The 19,098-nt window shown below is 35.5% G+C and overlaps 2 protein-coding genes across 3 annotated transcripts in view; both read right to left on the bottom strand.

Moving 5' to 3' along the window:
- The window catches only part of scml4 (Scm polycomb group protein like 4), a 33,158-nt gene extending 31,684 nt beyond the window's left edge, over positions 1 to 1,474 (bottom strand). For both annotated transcript variants that reach the window (XM_067383082.1, XM_067383083.1), the window contains exon 1: positions 1,214 to 1,474. The gene's annotated coding sequence lies outside the window, so the exon portion shown is untranslated. The remainder of the gene's footprint in view (positions 1 to 1,213) is intronic.
- A 1,731-nt stretch (positions 1,475 to 3,205) lies between these two features.
- On the bottom strand, positions 3,206 to 18,602 carry sec63 (SEC63 homolog, protein translocation regulator). The gene is made up of 20 exons (XM_067384028.1): positions 18,394 to 18,602; positions 16,049 to 16,148; positions 14,937 to 15,051; positions 14,717 to 14,829; positions 14,359 to 14,420; positions 14,177 to 14,235; positions 13,757 to 13,807; positions 11,757 to 11,865; positions 11,564 to 11,658; positions 11,283 to 11,415; positions 10,888 to 10,980; positions 9,435 to 9,580; positions 9,168 to 9,315; positions 8,995 to 9,077; positions 8,663 to 8,728; positions 8,378 to 8,542; positions 7,550 to 7,708; positions 7,275 to 7,475; positions 5,896 to 6,000; positions 3,206 to 5,482 (listed from the first exon to the last, which is right to left on the bottom strand). Exons 1-20 carry the CDS (start codon positions 18,515 to 18,517, stop codon positions 5,345 to 5,347), a joined length of 2,265 nt encoding a protein of 754 aa, XP_067240129.1. The 5' UTR covers positions 18,518 to 18,602; the 3' UTR covers positions 3,206 to 5,344.
- Positions 18,603 to 19,098: the final 496 nt, after the last annotated feature.

Genomic DNA, 19,098 nt, shown 5'->3' with positions numbered 1-19,098 from the left:
CCACTTATTCACTCTGACACAGTGCCTGAGGGTCTGTTAATACACACACCCATGCATTGTGTATGTGTGTGTCAGTGTCAAGGGGGAAAGAAACCTTCACAGGAGACATTTGAGGCATGTTTAATCCCTTAAGTTGCTTTTTTTTTCTTTAAAAAAAAACATTACTGGGGGATTAATAATCATCCCAAAATGATGACTGTTAGAAATCAAGTCCACAAATGGCTCTGACAAAACACCAAACCATTTTTGTCTGCAAAATGTACCTGAATGCAATAAAACAAACCATAATCAGCTTTCTTATTCACAAATCTCACTAGGCTGAAATGCAGGCCTTTAGTACTTAAGGGAAATTGCCAGCAAAACAAGAGCCAGCACAGGTGGGGCAGATAGGTTGTCCCAGCGGAGTACAACACATAAACAACCCTACCTAGAGGAAATGTTTATTACTCAGAGGTTGCTTCTTCATAAATCAGGAGACTTAGATAACGGAGATCTCAGTAATGTTTCATTAAAGTATCAACTTCGCCTCAGATGTTTCCCAAAAAATCTTTAGGAGAAATAAAAATAGACACAAATAACCATTTGTTGACATAGAATTTACATATAATTTGATGAGAAATCTTTGAATGTCTGGCTTTTAATTGCAGTATCTTGCCAGTTCTGAGATCTCTTCTGAAACTTAGGGTGACACATGTGAGATTTCTTCTCTTCAGAAAATCTGAAAAGCATGAGACTTAAGCATTTTTCTCTATTTAATCTCAATGCTGTAGGATAAACATTTGAGACCTTGAAGACATCTCATCTTTGACTTCTCTTTCCTGTGGGTGTAATTAAAACAAATCTTCAGGTAAAATATAATACGTATTTTATAATAGGCCGATATTTCTTAGTATTACTAGAAGAAAATAAATAAATAAATTTGATATGCTGCAGATTCAAAGTTGCAAAAATTCGTCATTTGAACAATCTGTTTGTACGCCAACCAACCTCAGTGATATCATCAATACGTGCAATCTTACCTCAATATCCTCTTATTAACAGACAGATATGTAATGAACAGTAAGTTATTGCAAAAATTACAGTCTATAATGTTAATTAATCACCAGTCAGACGACATTGCAGTGACCATTTCATATTTGCATCGATGAACTTGGCGTCTCGAATGACACTGACAAGAGCAAAGATCCGCTTGGAAAAAGCCGAAATGATTTACCTCTGCTTGTCGGCGGCTGCAACGCTTAGATTGTCGTCTGTCCGAGTCTTGCAGAACACTTTACCCCAACAGCAGCAGCTGGACTGCGGGCTCGATTTTCTTCCCGCGCCGCCGGTGCAGAAGTGAATTCGCGCGAGGACCGCGGCCAGGGCTCCGGGAGCAAAAAACCCAGCCGGTTTCGCTTGCACGCAGACACGGTGCCAAACAGATCCGCACCCCGGGGATCTAATTAAATGGCAAGGCACGGGGGCGTATGGTGAAACGTTTATATATTTCGCCTAGGTATGCAAAACGATGTAGAGTAAAACACCCACACAGGATATCCGACTGTATCCCAAAACCTATTGCATAAATACTGCATGTGTATGTGTGTGTGTGTGTGTGTGTGTGGGGAGCTGGAAATCTCTCTTCGGTTCTTGGGTTTTGGAACAAACCCACTTGAACCCAGATGAAGCCTGTTTGTGAAATTCCGTGGAGGATTGCGAGCTATTTTAAACAGTGTTTCCGATCCGGTTATTTTCGCTAATAAAGCAATGCTCGACGTTTCTGAACTTTAGATTTGATGACAGTTGTTTTTATATCGTCAAAAGACTCATAAGTAAGAAAATACAGCAGACTGAGTGTCATTTTATTAAAATGTGTTGCATCAACAACTGTCAATTATAGCCTATATTTATCCGTTTCGGGTTTTTTTTTTAAATAGGCCAACATAAATACAACATATATATATTTGATAAGTTAAATGCAATTTCTTTTCGAATTACTGTAAGCTAAATCATAATTTAGCGACCAGCCGTCAACCCTTTCTGCCCGCATTCAGCTGTACAGGTAGCTAATGTAGTATTTAAAATTAATTAAATGAATCAGTGTTTAGGGACTCAAATGATTTGGTTAAGATGATTGTTGAGATAATTAAAAAAAAAAAAAAAAAAAAAGTCTTGCACAAATTTCTTATGTTTAATTTATTGTTTCATGCAGATTATTGGCTACGTCTTTATTTATTTAATTATTTATTTATTTTATATTTTGAAAATGTCACTGTTCTTTTGTGGTCATTTACTCAAGGCTATTCAAAATCAGAAAGGGGGAAAAAAAGAGAAAGATTTTCATATGTTGGATTTGGGTATTGAATATGTATCGCAACCTGTTCGGGAAGCCACACAAGGTCAGTGGGACGAAAACTGATTGAAATACACTTATAAAGCATGGCAGTTATAGCCTGTTACGTGGAAAAATGAGGAAAATACGGCACATTTATGAGCATAAAGCCTATATTATCACGAAAATCAGTTTAAATATCAAAAGCATGAAGCGAATATAGTAACGGTCTATCTATTCAAGAGCGAATATAGTTATTGTCCACATTATTTTTTTGTAATGTTGACATGTCAGCGCGTGGAGTTCTGACTTTAAGCTTAACACGTGACTTATTTAAAACATTAAATTCTTTTTAGCGGCAAAAATATTTATAAAAATGTCGATGAATATAAATTATTCAGGAACATAGCCTATTTAGTCTCAGGATAAAAAAAAAGGTACACTTTGAGATGCTGCTTTCAATATTCAACAAAAGTTGGGACATTTAAGAGCATTTGGTTCTCGTTTAATGTAAATGATTCAATTCAAAGTCCAAATTTCAAAATTTGACAGTGTGCGTAGACTGAGTTTCATATAGAAGTTGCAGAAAATGGGTGTTTGAAAATAAACGGGATGCTGATGTATAGACTTTACAGACCTGGAACCCCCACTCTCAGCTCTACCAAGGACCCTCAATATAGAAAACGCAGGATTTGTAGCATTTTAAAGTACAATATTTCTTCAAAATGTTTATGAAAATGTCATAAAAAATTCAAAGGGCCTCAGAGTACCTTCAGATGAATAAAGCTCAGTCTACTAAGTTCTAGCAAGTCTATAAAAGCACATATTCATCAAAGAATGATGCAGATTTAGGGGAAAAAAACATCCCAAAGCTGTTCAATCATGGGTAATCAAAAAGAAAATCATTTAAAAAGTTATTTTATTTGAAATTATTTAAATACAAATAATATATATTTTCCATTTACAATGACAGTTTTCTTGTAAACAAAAGTGGCAGATACTGTTTACTAGGCAATTCACCCCTTTTTCTGGCCGGTGAGTTTCTCTGTGTGTATGTGGAGACATTATTTTTTCATAATCTGTGCGCTTCAGTCACAGTATGAATTCTGAGGCTACAATCTTTTTGGAGCTATAATAATACTAAAATGTCTATTTATCTGTAAAACCTTTATCATTTTATAAAATTGGTTATGAATGTGTGAGTTGCATGCAGCCAGAATATGACACTTTCCCTATGTCAAGAAAGATCACACTGTGTTTATGCTAATAAATGCAAGGGGAGATAAGTAAAATAATTTTCTACTGATTTTTGCAATTTTCCAAATATAACTATAAAATACATACATTAGCTATTGGGAACAAACAAGAAAATCCAATTTCCTGTCATAAATTCACCATTTAAAAAAAAAAAGAAAAAAGAAAGAAAATTAACAATAAATGGAGAGATTACCATTTCATACGCATTTCTACAAATAATTTCATATCAGTCAGCATAAACTCTCCCATTGACTGATAAATAAACGGACCAGACTAGTATTTTCACAACCACTAAAATCAGCACTTCCAATACGCTGTCAGACCTTCCACTGGTGCAAAATAACATTTAAATGGAACGAAAATAATCATATCCCAAAAAAAAAAAGAAAAAGAGAAGCGAAATCTACCCTTTATTTTAAGCCCTGTCGCATCCCTCCACGCACAAAAACAAAACAAGAAAAACTTGCAGAAAATCACTGACCCTCAATTTTTCCCCATCACTCATATTAATATTTTTGCATCACAAACCATTTGCAATATTTGTGGCCACTAAAAATTCTATACATTGAATAAGGCATTTATATTAGATGAGAGTGGAATGTAAAAATTATATATAAATAAAAAAAATCAATCTAAACTACCTATAATTGAGGCATACAGATCCATGGGAAACCAAAAATCATGAAGTCATTTGATAATTTTTTGGTTTAAATTCCACCTAACGGTCTTTCGCTGCATGATGTCCAACAGATTGACGGGAAAAGGCCTGTACTTGTGTACATTCATGCTAGAAACATGGGCTCTTTGTAACAACTGAAGTCAGCAACAGTGAGGAATTTTCTGTTTCCAGTTCAAAAAGTCAGTGGGATAAACATAAAAGGGCAAAAATTCACATTTCAATTTTCAAAAAAAAAAAAACAAAAAAAAAAAAACCTTAGGCCATGTGGCAAGAAATCAGTCTGACATCTACCTGCTTATTTGTGACACAGCGGAGAAATAGTTGTAAGTGAAGCAACATTAACAGTTAAATCAGGACTTAACAGTAGACCTGGCTGTGGAATGTCTGCAGTCATTTTCGTGAGGATGAGATAACCTGCGCTTGTGACGAGAAGCTGGAAGATAGGTGAGATTTATAAATGTACTGAATTTCCACACTTCATGACACTTTTGAGATGCAAAACCCCTTCCCCCATAATTCCGGCTCAAGCCCTGAGCGTACCACGTCCTTGTGCTCACTCCAGATTACATTTCACACAGCCTCGTAGAAGTGGAAACACCTGGTAAATTTGATATCTAATAAACTACATAAAACTACAAAATGATAAGGTAGAAAACACCCTTGAAGCAGAAACGGTGACATTGAAAAATGACAGTCATGAGGTGTGTGATTTTTCAGCGGTAATCTGGTTTTTATTTTTTCTGACGCATTGGTTGGTCAGACATCTTTTTCGTCAAGTGGAGAGGAATCTGAAACACAGCTGGACCCCCACAAATAACCAATGTGACAGCCCACCGATAAAGACTGGATGAACGCAGGGAAAGATAACCAACAGTCTTATTTTGATTGGTGAAATAAACGGTTCAGACACATTTGTGATTCATGAGCATTTTAAACAGGAAGATGGGGCGTCAACGTCCTTGTCTCCTGTTTGCCTCCAGAAGACGGCAATGGTCTGAGGCTATGTGGGTGTGTGGGAGCATGTGTGTGTGTGTGTGTGTGTGTGAGTGGGCACATGGGTGTATGAACTGTGCTCAAGTTTGCATGAAATGACTGGTTTAGTCGTTGTCTTCTTCATCTTCCTCAGACTCCTCAATGCCATCACTGTCCTCTGGGTCATCCTCCTCTTCCTCGGTTTCTGGGATATCCCACTGAGGGTGGTTATCCAACATGGCCTTCGCCTCGTGAACCTCCAGCTAAAATGAAACAAAATTAGGACCACAAAGATTCTTTATATATTGATAAACCGGAGTGGAAAATTCAGCTTTGCCATCATACAATTAAATTACATTTAAAATAGAAAACATTAAATTATTTAATATTTATATTAATTATTACATTTCAATTAAATATTAATGCATTTATATTAAATTGTAATCATATTTTGCAATATCACTGTATTATTGATCAAATAAATGCAGTTTTAGTGTGTATAAGAGGCTTATTTTTAAAAAATAAATCAATCAAATTTAAATTTTACAGATCCCACAGTAGGATGTGTATTTTTGCATAAAATATTTTAACATATTTAACAAAAATAATTTAACAAATACAACAGAGCATTTCCAAAGAAGAAAAAAAAACAACAACAAAAAAAAAAAAAACTGACCTTGAGTGGCTTGACTTTATCTAATCCCATGAATGAATCTGATTTTAGAATCACAGAATATTGATAGTTTCCGGTTTTGGATGGAGCGGGGAATTTCAGTTCAACCTAAGGCAAACAGGAAGTTTACATAATCATTGGTCACTTTACACAACTCAGCAAAATATAATATGGAGGAGTAATTGGGAGATACACGGTGATTTATGACACTTTTGTTTACATCCTTGCATCCTCATGCTCCTCACAGAGAGGAAGCACTCACTATGTCAGACAGAATTATGACAGGCATCTGGCTGTCCTATAACCAGACGGAGACTGCAGTATGGAGGTTGCCTGGCAACAGGCTATGGGGAAAACTGCTGTGCAGGAGACTCTGCAGCTAGCACCATTCAGCCAGTCTCTCACACACACACACACACACACACACACACACACACACAGTAAAACACTCACTCATTCTATTACTCTTCCATTTTATTATATTATAAGGGCAGCACACCATTTTGCAATTAATTTTAGTGATTTGTTTTTGCCATTTTGTATTCCAGTTATAAATGCCATTGTTTTCCTATTGTAAGAATTGCAAAAAAAAAAAAAAAAAAACCCACTAATTAATTGACCAAAAATCTTCACTCCAAATGGAAGTGCACAGTCCCAGAATGACACAACCTACAGTCACGATTATCAACCAATTAGAACAATAAAGAGATTTTTGGGTTTCCACTTTCACTAATGACTTTCCTTGACCAGTGAATTTTATGATTAAATGGAAAAGTATTTTTTAAAAAACATTATGATTCAGACTGATTCGCTAATTAACCATTTTAAACCATTCACTTCACTCAAAAACATCGTCACCTAAAATTAAAACCTTTAAAAACATTTTGGTTAATTAAAATAAATCTGAAATAAAATTAAAAAGATATATTAGATAAGTTTAAATTAAGTTAGAGTAGAAGCACTAAAAATAAAAATTGCAAATAAAAAAAAAAAGGTATAATTAATATATATAATATATATGTGTATAAGGATATATATATATATATATATATAAATAATAGTGTATAAATTATCCTTATAACCCTGTTCACAAATCAAATATCACTATGATTGATGATATACTACAATATCACAATGAGCACATTTTACTTCACACAACTATTACCCAAGTGGAAAATCTAGCTGAGCTCATTTTTTTCTACAAATTTCCATGACTTAAAGAATTCACAACACTTCTAGGCCCAGAAAACCTGGATACACTAAAACTTCATGACTGTCCAAACAATGAGCAACACAATTTCACCCTTTCTTTTACCTCTTTCAACTTTCCTCAACAAAAAAAAAAGGTGTGACAGAGCACAAACAAGTGGCTGTGGCCTCACCTCCTCTGTGTCTTTGAGTGTGCACACATGATTGGGCATAGACACCAATGTCTGCTCCTTCCTATCTGCGATGTAGAGCCACCACCACTCCTGTTTCTCCTCAGGGAAGAACAGGCTGTAGACAGGGTGTGTGACCTTAGACTTGGTCTCCAATAGTGCCCTTTCACGACGCTGAATGCTCTGTTGTAGGGCCTCCCATTCCTACGGAAAACACGTGCTGGTTATGGAAAGCTGCACTGCAATAACTACCATCAGAAAAGGGATATGACACGCACCTCCTCATCATCTCCGCCAATCTCGTCCAACTCATTGTCACTCTGCTTGTCGCTCTCCTCATCTCTCTCGCTGGGCGAGTCCTTATTTCCCTCTGCTTCATCTGATTCACTGCCTTTATCAGAGAGATCGTCCTCTTCCTCTTTTGACGCAGCAACTTCCTGTGAACGAAAACATGAGCGTATGCAATGGGATTAAAGATTTGTTGTTTCTGTCAATAATATTACAGAAAACGTGCATCATAGTAAAACTAAAATGAATCAATTGACATGTATATACACTACCATTCAAAAGTTTGGGGCTGGCATGATTTTATTATGTTTTTGAAAGAAGTCTCTTATGCTCACCAAGGCTGCACTTATTTGATAAACAAAATACAATAAAAACAGTTATATTGTGAAATATTAAAATAGAACAGTTTTTTTTATTCTAACACATTTTAAAATATAATTTATTCCTGTGATTGCAAAGCTGAATTTTCAGCAGCCATTACTCCAAGTCTTGAGTCACATGATCCTTCAGAAATCATTCTAATATGCTGATTTGCTGCTCAAGAAACATTTCGTATTATTAAAAGTGATGAAATCAGTTTTTCAGGATTCTTTGATGAATGGAAATTTTAAAAGAACAGCATTTATTTCAAATAGTCAAATTTTACTGTCACTTTTATGCATCAGTTTCATGATTAATAAAAGTATTCATTTATTTATAAAACTTAGTGACCTCAATCTTTTGAATGGTAGTGTATGTTGACTAAAACTGAAGGTTATTTTCATCAAAAGCCAAAAAATGTAAAAATGTGCCACTATACAGGGTTCTGGGTTCCTTACATTTCCTGCCACGTTGCCATTGGCCTGTTTGGCCTTGTCTCCCTTTGCTTGCTGTTGGGGGACTGGTTTCTTCTTAGTCAATTTCTTCTTTTTGGACTTGGCAGCTTTTTTAGCTCCTTTATTCTTATTGTGCCAACCTTTTGTTTTGTTTTTGGCATCAACTTGCTGCAAATTACAAAATAATAATTTTTAAAAATTTCAGACATTTAGACAAGATGTAAATATGCATTTTTAAATAATTATAATATTGTGTTTGATTAATGTGTAGCTTAAAAGCATTACTACCTCCTCTGAATTAGCTTCCTCAGCAGTAGTAGGTAGATGCGCATTGTCCTCTTTCTCGAACATCTCCTAAACACAAATACAAATAGTACAATGTTGTTGTGCATAAAGGATTCAAATAATGATGTTTTTGGTAACAGATATGATAGTCTTGCTGAAATGAAAACAAAAAAACAAGCTCAGCATTGACCTCTTGTGGATGCCTGCTGCAACTGCAAGGTTTCATAGTCAACTAGTATAATACATACCTTTCACACAAATAAGATACTATACTATACACATTCAAATAAACATCTGGATGACTTATGAGATATTCTCCTAAATGTTCTACTCACAGACATTCTCTTCCTTGTCAGGGTAACTGTAACTGTGACAATGGATCCTGCTGTGATGTTATTGCTATCTTCATCATCCAACACTGTGGATGACGAAACAGAGTTAAAGCATTTAAATCACATGTAATGTTTTTTATTGAACGCATGAGTATACAAATGCTGCTTAAACTCACCTTGAAGTTTGGTTTCCATGTTGATATAGGGGAAGCTCCCGAGGACCGCCATGACCTCATCATACTTCTCTTCCCCAAGGAATCTCAGCATGTTTCTCCTGTCAGAGTCCTTCAGACTGACCAGATCCTCCAACGACCGCACCTTATACTGAAAATGAGAGAGGGGAACCATATTTAGATATTTTCAAACCATAGTTTTTGCATGGCAACATGTGGTTTGTGTTAAACTTATTAAGAATGCCTTAACACCTTTTGAGAAAGATGTACCTTTTTAGAGATGCAGTATCGGAGGTGCTCCTCTTCAAAATGGGGCAGCTGCAGCAGAGGAGACTTTGCCTCCTGCAGTCCTTGAACCACCATCTGAGACAGCTTCATGCAGTTCTCTATGGACGTCAGCCTGGGAGCCCGAAGGCCTATAAAATCGACCAGCAAAAAAAAAAAAAAAAAACATTTTAATGTTGTATGATACATTATACATACACTAGTGCTCAAAAGTTTGGGGTTGGAAAGACTTTTTAATGTTTTTTAAAAAAGCCTCTTATGCTCACCAAGGCTGCACTTTTTTGATTAAAATACAGTAAAAACTGCTATGTTGTAGTATAACTATTTTCTGTTTTATTACATTTTAAAATGTAATTTATTCCTGTGATGGCGAAGCTGAATTTTCAGCAGCATTTCAAGTAATGTTGAAAACAGTTGTGCTGCTTGATATTTTTGTTAAATCCATTATACCTTTCTTTAGGGCTCTTGGATAGAAAGTTCAAAACAATGGCATTTATTTGAAATAGTTTTTTTTATATATATAATTATATATATAATTTAGTCTTTACTGTCATTTTTAATCAATTTAATGTATTCTTGCTGAATAAAATAAATCCAAAATCATACTGAAGCCAAACTTTTGAAACCATAACGTATATATATTAACAGAAAAATTAAAGGGTTAGTTCACTGAAAATTGAAATTTCTGTTAATTACCCACCCTCATGTTGTTCCACACCTGTAAAACCTTTGTTCATCTTCAAAACACAAAGTAAGATATTTTTGATGAAATCAGAGGTTTTTTATCCCCATTAGAAAGCAACATAATTACCACATTCAAGGTCTAGAAAAGTAGTAAAGACATCGTTAAAAGAGTCCACATGACTGCAGTGGTTCAACCTTAATGTTATAAAGCGACGAGAATACGTTTTGTGTGCAAAAACAAAACAAAAATAATGACTTTATTCAACAATTTTGTCTCTCCAAAGTCATTCTCCTACGCTGTTTATGTTGTAAACAGTTCAGCGCTTCCATGCTCTACGTCAGAACGACGTGAGCAGCACAACACCTGCATGTGATGCTGACGCAGGTGCCGGCCAATAATGAATTGGCGTTCTGACGTAGAACACGGAAGCGCTGATCTATGTTTACAACATAAAGTAGTATTCTCGTCACTTCATAACATTAAGGTTGAACCACTGCAGCCATGCAGTCTTACGGTGAATACTTTTCAGGACCTTGAATGTGGTAATCACGTTTCTATCTATGGGGGGAACATTTTTTTTAAAAACTTGCGGATTTTCATTAAAAATATCTTAATTTGTGTTCCATGAACAAGGTCTTATGGATATGGAACAACATGAGGGTGAGTAATTAATGACAGAAATTTAATTTTTGTGGTGAACTAACCCTTTAAGCCTTAGTTGGTCAATATTTGAAAACATTGTTTTCAAGTTACCTCCTCTACTTGTTGCCATCATAGTGAGTTGACAGCCAACATTGATCATTTCCTGTAGTAAAGCAGGGCACTTCTTCACCACAAACCTTTGATCTGCAAAAGATACAAAACTGCCAATTAATTCACATTAATAACCCTAAATTATTTGCAAATTCAACATGAATATAGTTCAGGTAGCTCAACTAGCAGAGCATAGCATAAGCAACGACAAGGTCATGGGTTTGATTCCCAAGGAGCACACATACTTGCAATGTATAGCTTGAATGCTTTTGGATACAACCGTCTGCCAAATGCATAAATGTAATGAATTGTATTAGACAGGTAGTTGTTGTGGTATTATCTTACAGGCATAAATGTTGAGGTGACATTGTTGAGAGGTGTGTGCGAATGCTTACCCTCCTCTATGTTCTCAGAAACATCCATCCTGGCAAGGTGTGTAAGTAATAAGACTCGAGCCTTCAGGCTGTAGGGATAGCAGAACGGAGGCTCCTTCTTCTTAACATTAATGTTCCCCAGCTCCCGAATCAACTGCAAAAAGGAATACGCACCCAGCATTATATTTAGGATAAGAAATGAATCATTATCCACAAGCCACTTCTTTAAGCACTTTTAAATCTTTGGCACAAAATGCATATTTATATATATATATATATATATATATGTTTAAACATTTTACCTGGGGAACTTCTATGTTGTCTGTTGGTCTTATAATGGCCTCTTTGTTACTACGAGGATCAAACTCAAATGCTGCAGTCAAAACCATCACCAATCCTGTCAAACAGAGGAGAAACTCAGTCTGACTACCCTAACAAATTCACAAAAGAAGTTTTCTGAATGGTGATCTTGCATCCTTCTAGGTGTGCACTTACGTTTCATGTTCATTGTAGGCGTTTTGTACATAAAGTGCATAAAAAGCTGTGTTGTGTTGATCAGGATCTGATCACCACTGTACCGAATGGAACGGTACCACCATGTGCCCTAAACACAAACGCACACATTATTATAGGGTTTATCAGTATATGAATCAATGGAAACCAATTAAATGGTTTTTATACTACAGTCTCCAGAATGCTTGTACAAGATCCAACACTACTGTTTAAAAGTTTAGGCCAGGGGTCAGTGATATATTTTATTCAGTAAAAGGCATTTACAATATTTTCAACATTGATAATAATAAGAAATGTTTTTTGAGCACTAAATTAGATATTAGAATGAGTTTTAAAAGATCATGTGACACTGAAGACTGGAGTGATGGCTGCTGAAAATTCAGCTTTGTCATCACAGGAATAAACGAAATTTTAAAATATATTAAAAAAGAAAACACTTATTTTAACTCTCTGGTGCTCTTCGGCCATTTTTTGACCCCAAAATTACATTTCATTTTTTTTTTTTTTTACTTCATCGGAATAGTACAAAACTTGGTAAAGGTTTTGGCACTTGCTATGTGAACACACACACAGACAAAAAAATCATAGTCATGATTCGAAAAGTTTAAACAATTTATGACAGTTTAAAGGTGCCATAGAATTGAAAATTGAATTTATCTTGGCATAGTTGAATAACAAGAGTTAAGTACATGGAAATGACATACAGTGAGTCTCAAACTCCATTGTTTCCTCCTTCTTATATAAATCTCATTTGTTTAAAAGACCTCCAAAGAACAGGCGAATCTCAACATAACACCGACTGTTGCGTAACAGTCAGGATCATTAATATGTATGCCCCCAATATTTGCATATGCCAGCCCATGTTCAAGGCATTAGAAAAGGGCAGGCAGTATTAACGTCTGGATCTGTGCACAGCTGAATCATCAGACTAGGTAAGCAAGCAAGGACAACAGCGAAAAATGGCAGATGGAGCGATAATAACTGACATGATCCATGATATCATGATATTTTTAGTGATATTTGTGAATTGTCTTTCTAAATGTTTTGTTAGCATGCTGCTAATGTACTGTTAATGTTGGTTAAAGTTACCATCGTTTCTTACTGTATTCACTGAGATCAGAGCCATGTCGCTATTTTCATTATTAAACACTTGCAGTCTGTATAATTCATAAACACAACTTCATTCTTTTTATAAATCTCTCCAACAGTGTAGCATTAGCCCATTAGCCACGGATCACAGCCTCAAACTCATTCAGAATCAAATGTAAACATCCAAATAAATACTATACTTACATAATCGGGTATGCTACATGACGAACACTTTGTAAAGATCCATTTTGAAGGTTATATTAGCTGTGTGAACTTTGTTTATGCAATGTATTATAGAGTCGCGAGTTCCGGGGCGGGGAGCATGAGAATTTAAAGGGGTCGCAGCCTGAATCAGCGAATTTATAATGATGCCCCAAAATAGGCACTTAAAAAATCAATTAAAAAAAATCTATGGAGTATTTTGAGCTGGAACTTCACAGACATATTCAGGGGACATTGACTTATATTACATCTTGTGATAAAGCATTCTATGGCACCTTTAAGTTGGAAACTTCATTTTCAGGTCCATGCTCAAAAAGTGAATAAATGTATTATAACTACAACGTAAATATAATTTAATACAAAAAAAAAATCCCCTAAAAATACAAAATATTAAATAAAAAACATTATTGAACTAAAATATAGTACATTCATTTCATTGAAATAAAAAAAATGTTTTTGACAGACATGTGAAGAGCACCAGAGGGTAAAATTGTAATAATATTTCACAATATCACTATTTCTACTGTATTTTTGATCAAATACATGCAGCCCTGGTGAGCATAAGAGACTTCTTTCAAACACATTCTAACTTTTGAACAGTAGTGTAGTGTACATGTTTTCTATTAAATATAAAGTCTAAGTTATTGATCGCCACAAGAAGACTAGCTTACCACAACCACAGGAAGGATGACCATAAATGCCAACCCATAGACCAGCAGCACCTGTAAAAGGCACAAGCAAACAGGTTTTGCCAGATATTGCACTCTTGAAGCATTTAACTAATTTTTAGTTGACACTTAATGGCCTGGTTTCACAGACAGGGCTTAGATTAAGCCTTGATTAGGCCTTAGTTCAATTAGGACATTTAAGCAGCTTTTATAAATGTACACTAGAAAAAAAAAACATTACTGGTGTGCATCTCGAGACAAAACAATGGCACTGACATTTTTAAGAGATGCAAAAAGTTGCTTTCAGTTAATACAGCTTAAACATGCATTTTAAGGCTTAAACCTTATCTGTGAAACTGGGGGAAAACGTGGTCAAAAAAATAAATAAATAAATAAAAATAAAAAAATAGTAGGTGAACTTACCAGCATGGAATTTTTCTGGTCAACGATCCATGCAGGAAGAGCAATTCCAAAACTCGTCACTGATCGAGAGTGAAATTAAATAGAGATAAAAATTAGATGTCTGTTTGTTTTGTTTTTTTTTCCAGCACAGGTAAACCACTAAATGATCAATCACCAAGTTAACAAATGAAAGAAATTGTCACCTCTTGGGCCATCAGGGTTGCCATATGTCTCCCAGTTTTTCCGTGATTCCTCATTAGTCAAACTGTGAGAAAGTATGAGGGTGGAAAACAATTTCAAAAACCCTGATGATTCCATACTGTGCCATATTGACAAGTAATAGAAAGGTGCAGCATGGGTATTTCAAGAAGATTAATTCTGGCACAGTGGATGACATTTTTATGAATAGTTTTTATGAATTATGTTGTGCTGCACCTATAACAACACACTGCAATACAAACACAGACTCACACAGAAAAATGAGTTGAAGGAGCCATAAATAACATGACATTAAATTTAAAAGGCAACTATGAATAAAACGTGTGGCGGCAGCAGTCTTACGCTGAGTAAGCTTTAGCAAGCTTCATGAACATGGCCTCATCTCCACCTTTATCAGGATGGTGTTTTAGAGACAGAACTCTGTACTGCTTCTTAATCTCAGCAACAGATGCCCCCTAAACAGAAACATAATGGATCTATTAATCTTGAGAAGAAGCAGTTTAGAGATTAAAATGACAAACAAGAAGATTAACAAGAGAGAAAGCAAGAATGTCGTCCTTACTGCGTCCAAGTTGAGGACCTCATAGGGGTTATACTCCTGGTACTCTCGATCTAATTTAGACACCTTATAGGCCAGGAAAAGAAATACTGCCCACCCAAACAACAGGGCTGCTTTTCTAAAATGAAAAATCAGAAGTGAATTTCAGTTTGTAACCACAATTTACAATTAAACAGACAGTAGCTGTATATGTAATGTTGACTAAATAGCCAAAAGAGCGGAAATAAACCATGAAAGACGGGATGTGTCTGAAAACTCCACGCATCTGATGCAAGCTTTGTGCTTTAAATAGTTGGTGCAGAGTTTTGGCAAGTGACTGAGGTCCTTATTTTGCTGAAGAATTAATAATTTCTTCTATTTTGATCACTGTGTGAGGTGCCACAGCAATATGCAAGATGAGTAAATTTGAATTCGACCATCATAATCAAATGGATCTCGACTGCTGTCTGAAAATTCAGAAATCAAATCAAATAGTGTGATATCTGCTACAAGACCCCTGAACAAGCATTCATCAATAAACTAATACTTACAAAAAAGTTATACAGCCATGAAATAACCACTTTCCTCTCGGTGATTCATAATAAAAAAATAATGTTTTCAGAATACCAAGCACTTAATATATAATCCCCAGGTTTCACAGACAAGGCTTAAACCAAGTATTCCCAGACTAAAATGCATGTTTAAGCTGTTTTATCTGAAAGCAACTTGCCGTGACATATCTTAAATATATCAGTGACATACGTTTTGTCTCATGATTCACACCAGTAATGTGTTTTTTCTAAGGCACGTTTATAAAAGCTACTTAAATGCCCTAATTAAACATAGGCCTAATCCTGGCTTAACCCAAGCCCTGTCTGTGAAACCAGGCCAATATGTTAATATATAATAGGTTTCTATATTCTTTAATATACTTAACATGCATAAAGGCAAATGTAATAATTCGTAAACAGATGCTGTTGTCCAAATGCAAATGTTCCCCAAAGCACAGTATATACAAGCAGCAACTGCAATTATAAAAATCTATGCATGTTAAAAATTAAATGCTTACAAAACGACAAGCAAAATGAGCTAAACTCCATGAAACACACCAATTACACACAAACATAATCACTTACTTTAGTGTTGGAATGACGCTCTGCTGTGATTTCATAAGCCGAAGGCGATACCACAGACATCTTCCATGAACTCTACGTAAACTCTTCAACCGCAACTGCTCTGTGAATTAATTTACATAGACAATAATGAGGAAAAAAAACAACTGTGCAATATAATTCTCACTCACCATGCAAACAAACATATAGCCCATACCAAAACAGTACTCTGTCATTGTACACTGATAATAATGCTATGGTACGTTGATATATTTCATGGTACTGAATGCTTACCATATTCATATATCACAGTATTTATAGTAAAAGTGCAAGAAACAATGTATTAATACTCCCAAAAAGCATGGTTAGTACTATGGTACTTTTTAGTTAGTGGGCTGTATTGCAAACTTATGGCATTTGATATTTTTATCTGAATGTGACCCTTTGTGTCCATCTTACATTGAGAGCCAGATTACAAAAGCTGCCTGAAAGTGTGGCAAAATGCTATTGTTATATAACAGAAATGAACAAGAAACAATGATTTTTGTGCAATAAACCCATCTTTAGTAATATCTAGGGTTTTATATCATGCGCACAAAAAAATAATTAAGCTGTAGTGTTTCCAGCCTGGTAGTAAATCACTGAGCATTAATGCGCTGCAAAAACTACAAAACTAACGAACTTTTATTCAATTAAAAAAAGAATGTTACTTACACACTGCATACTTGTTTGCACAGCTGAACACTTGCACTGTTTATACAGCTGTTTATACTCTTAAATGCAAATGCATATATTTACATTTTTGTATTTCGCTTTAAAGAGGTTAGTTCACCCAAAAATGTAAATTCTGTCATTAATTATTCATCCTCATGTCATTCCACACCCGTAAGACCTTTGTTCACCTTCGGTCTCACCGATAGCTCAATGAGACCTTCATTGACACCAAGTTAATTTACACTTTCAAAGGCCTAGAAAGGTACTAAAACATATTTAAAACAGTTCATGTGACCACAGTGGTTCAACCTTAATGTTATGAAGCAACGAGAATACATTTTGTGTGCCAAAAAAAAAAAAAAAAGACTATTCAACAATATCGAGTGAAAGGCGATTTCAAAACACTGCTTTATGAAGCTTTGCTTCAAATCAGTGGTTCGGAGCGTGAAAGTCACGTGATTTCCGTAAAAGAGGCTTCGTTACATCATAAGTGTTTCAAAATTTCAATGGTTCATGTGACTTGGCAGTTTGATATGCGCTCTGAACCACTGATCGAAACAAAATATTTGTAAAGCTTCATGAAGCAGTGTTTTATAATCGCCCATCACTAGATATTGTTGAATAAAGTCTTTTTTTTTGGCACACAAAAAGTATTCTCGTCGCTTCATAACATTATTGTTGAACCATTGTATTCACATGAACTGTTTTAAATATGTTTTTAGTAGCTTTCTAGGCATTGAAAGCGTTAATTATCTTGCTGGCAATGGAGGCCTCACTGAGCCATCGGATTTCATCAAAAATATCTTAATTTGTGTTCTGAAGATGAACGAAGGTCTTACGGGTCTGGAATGACGTGAGGGTGAGTAATTAATGACAGAATTCATTTTTGGGTGAACTAACGCTTTAAGCATTTAATCTTATTTCTATTTGTTACTTTTAACTCTCATTATATTTCTATATTGTCTTCCATGTAGCCTGCAGAAACTACATCCCATTGTCTGCAATTATTACAGCGGTATTTATTGTTGTGAATTACTTAAAAGCATATCTATCTGTTAATCATGTAAACACCATGTAAATGTAAAAAAGATAAGTATGCAGTTCATGAAAGAGTACAAATCACAAAAAAACATTTCACAACACATGCTGGAAAATTTGTGGGAGTGGCACTGCCATGCAGATGGAAAAGAAAGAATAAAAAATGCATTACATTATATTATAAGATCAGATTAGTTGATCTTTAAGCAACGTGTTTACCAACGTAAACAAACGAGGACATACGAAAACAAGCCTATTAAAAAGATGACCACTACATTTAACGTGTGATGGTAGCAAAGCTCAAATAGATATTAAACCTGAAAAGCCTTATTTATAAGCATCTGCTGGATTATGATCCATTACTGACACTTCAAAAAAATACTGGAGATATACAACCTAGTCTATTTGATTTGAGTACGGGTCAGCTGCTAAAACCACACATTAACAATCTAGCGAGCCCTTGGTGTCATTCCTGGATTTACCCTCGGCATTCGTTTTATTAAATACTACAATGTCAACAAACATTCCTCGCAGAGGATGCAATCTGGTTATCAGGGCTGATCAGCAAGCGACAGGTAACTGGTTAGCTGGTAGTGCATTAGCATATGGGGCCTTACCAGCATTCTGATCCCGGGGCCAGAGGTAATAGGTGGCTGGGATGACTATTAGTCCCACAAAGGACGTGAGAAAATAGAAAAAAGTGTTGCCACTGTCGTCGTACTGAAACTGCTGTCCCGCCATTTCGCAGCGGCACTAAACCCCGATTTTTGCTGCCTCCTTGCCGCCGTATCAGTCGCTCCACAGTAGGACTAGACACATATGCGGGAGGAACATAGATCCACGCACTTCCTCCTGTTTTTTCAAAATAAAAGTCCCCTGATGTTCGTATTATTTTTATTAAGACTTTGCCCGCCTAAGTCGATCATGTTAAATTCGGTGGGTATTTTTAAAAACGCATTTTATGTTACAGTACTTCGAAGCTGTTGGTAGCATAATGTATTTTTCGCTCAACATGAACATAGACATTGTGGCATGTTATATGCGCTTCGCTGCTTGCGGTCCTTTTTTAGTAGTGTACGTGTTCTACGCATGCGCGTTATAGTAGTAGTATGTTTGCATTTTTAGATTTTTTCCAGGTTTTAGCACGCTTTCGTTTTGTAATTTGAAAGCCAATAAAAACTTTAAATCAGGGTTTTTAATCTTTACAGGACCCCTCACACAGACTCTCAGCCAAGGACCTCAGATTGTTTTATTTAACATTTTATTATTATTAAAAACTTTAATCGAAATACATTATATAATGTAAGAATGATTTTCAGATA

This window comes from Chanodichthys erythropterus, chromosome 4 (assembly GCF_024489055.1).
Source record: "Chanodichthys erythropterus isolate Z2021 chromosome 4, ASM2448905v1, whole genome shotgun sequence".
NCBI lineage: Eukaryota > Metazoa > Chordata > Actinopteri > Cypriniformes > Xenocyprididae > Chanodichthys > Chanodichthys erythropterus.
Note: the sequence above shows the minus strand (reverse complement) of the source record. Positions and strands in the feature narration are given on the sequence as shown.

Excerpts from the sequence above, each read along its gene's own strand:
- sec63 (XM_067384028.1), bottom strand. The coding sequence starts at position 18,517 with ATGGCGGGACAGCAGTTTCAGTACGACGACAGTGGCAACACTTTTTTC. Across the intron at positions 14,830-14,936 it reads AGGTCCTCAACTTGGACGCA|GGGGCATCTGTTGCTGAGAT; the intron begins GTAAGGACGACA and ends GTTTCTGTTTAG. Across the intron at positions 11,416-11,563 it reads ACAACATAGAAGTTCCCCAG|TTGATTCGGGAGCTGGGGAA; the intron begins GTAAAATGTTTA and ends TCCTTTTTGCAG.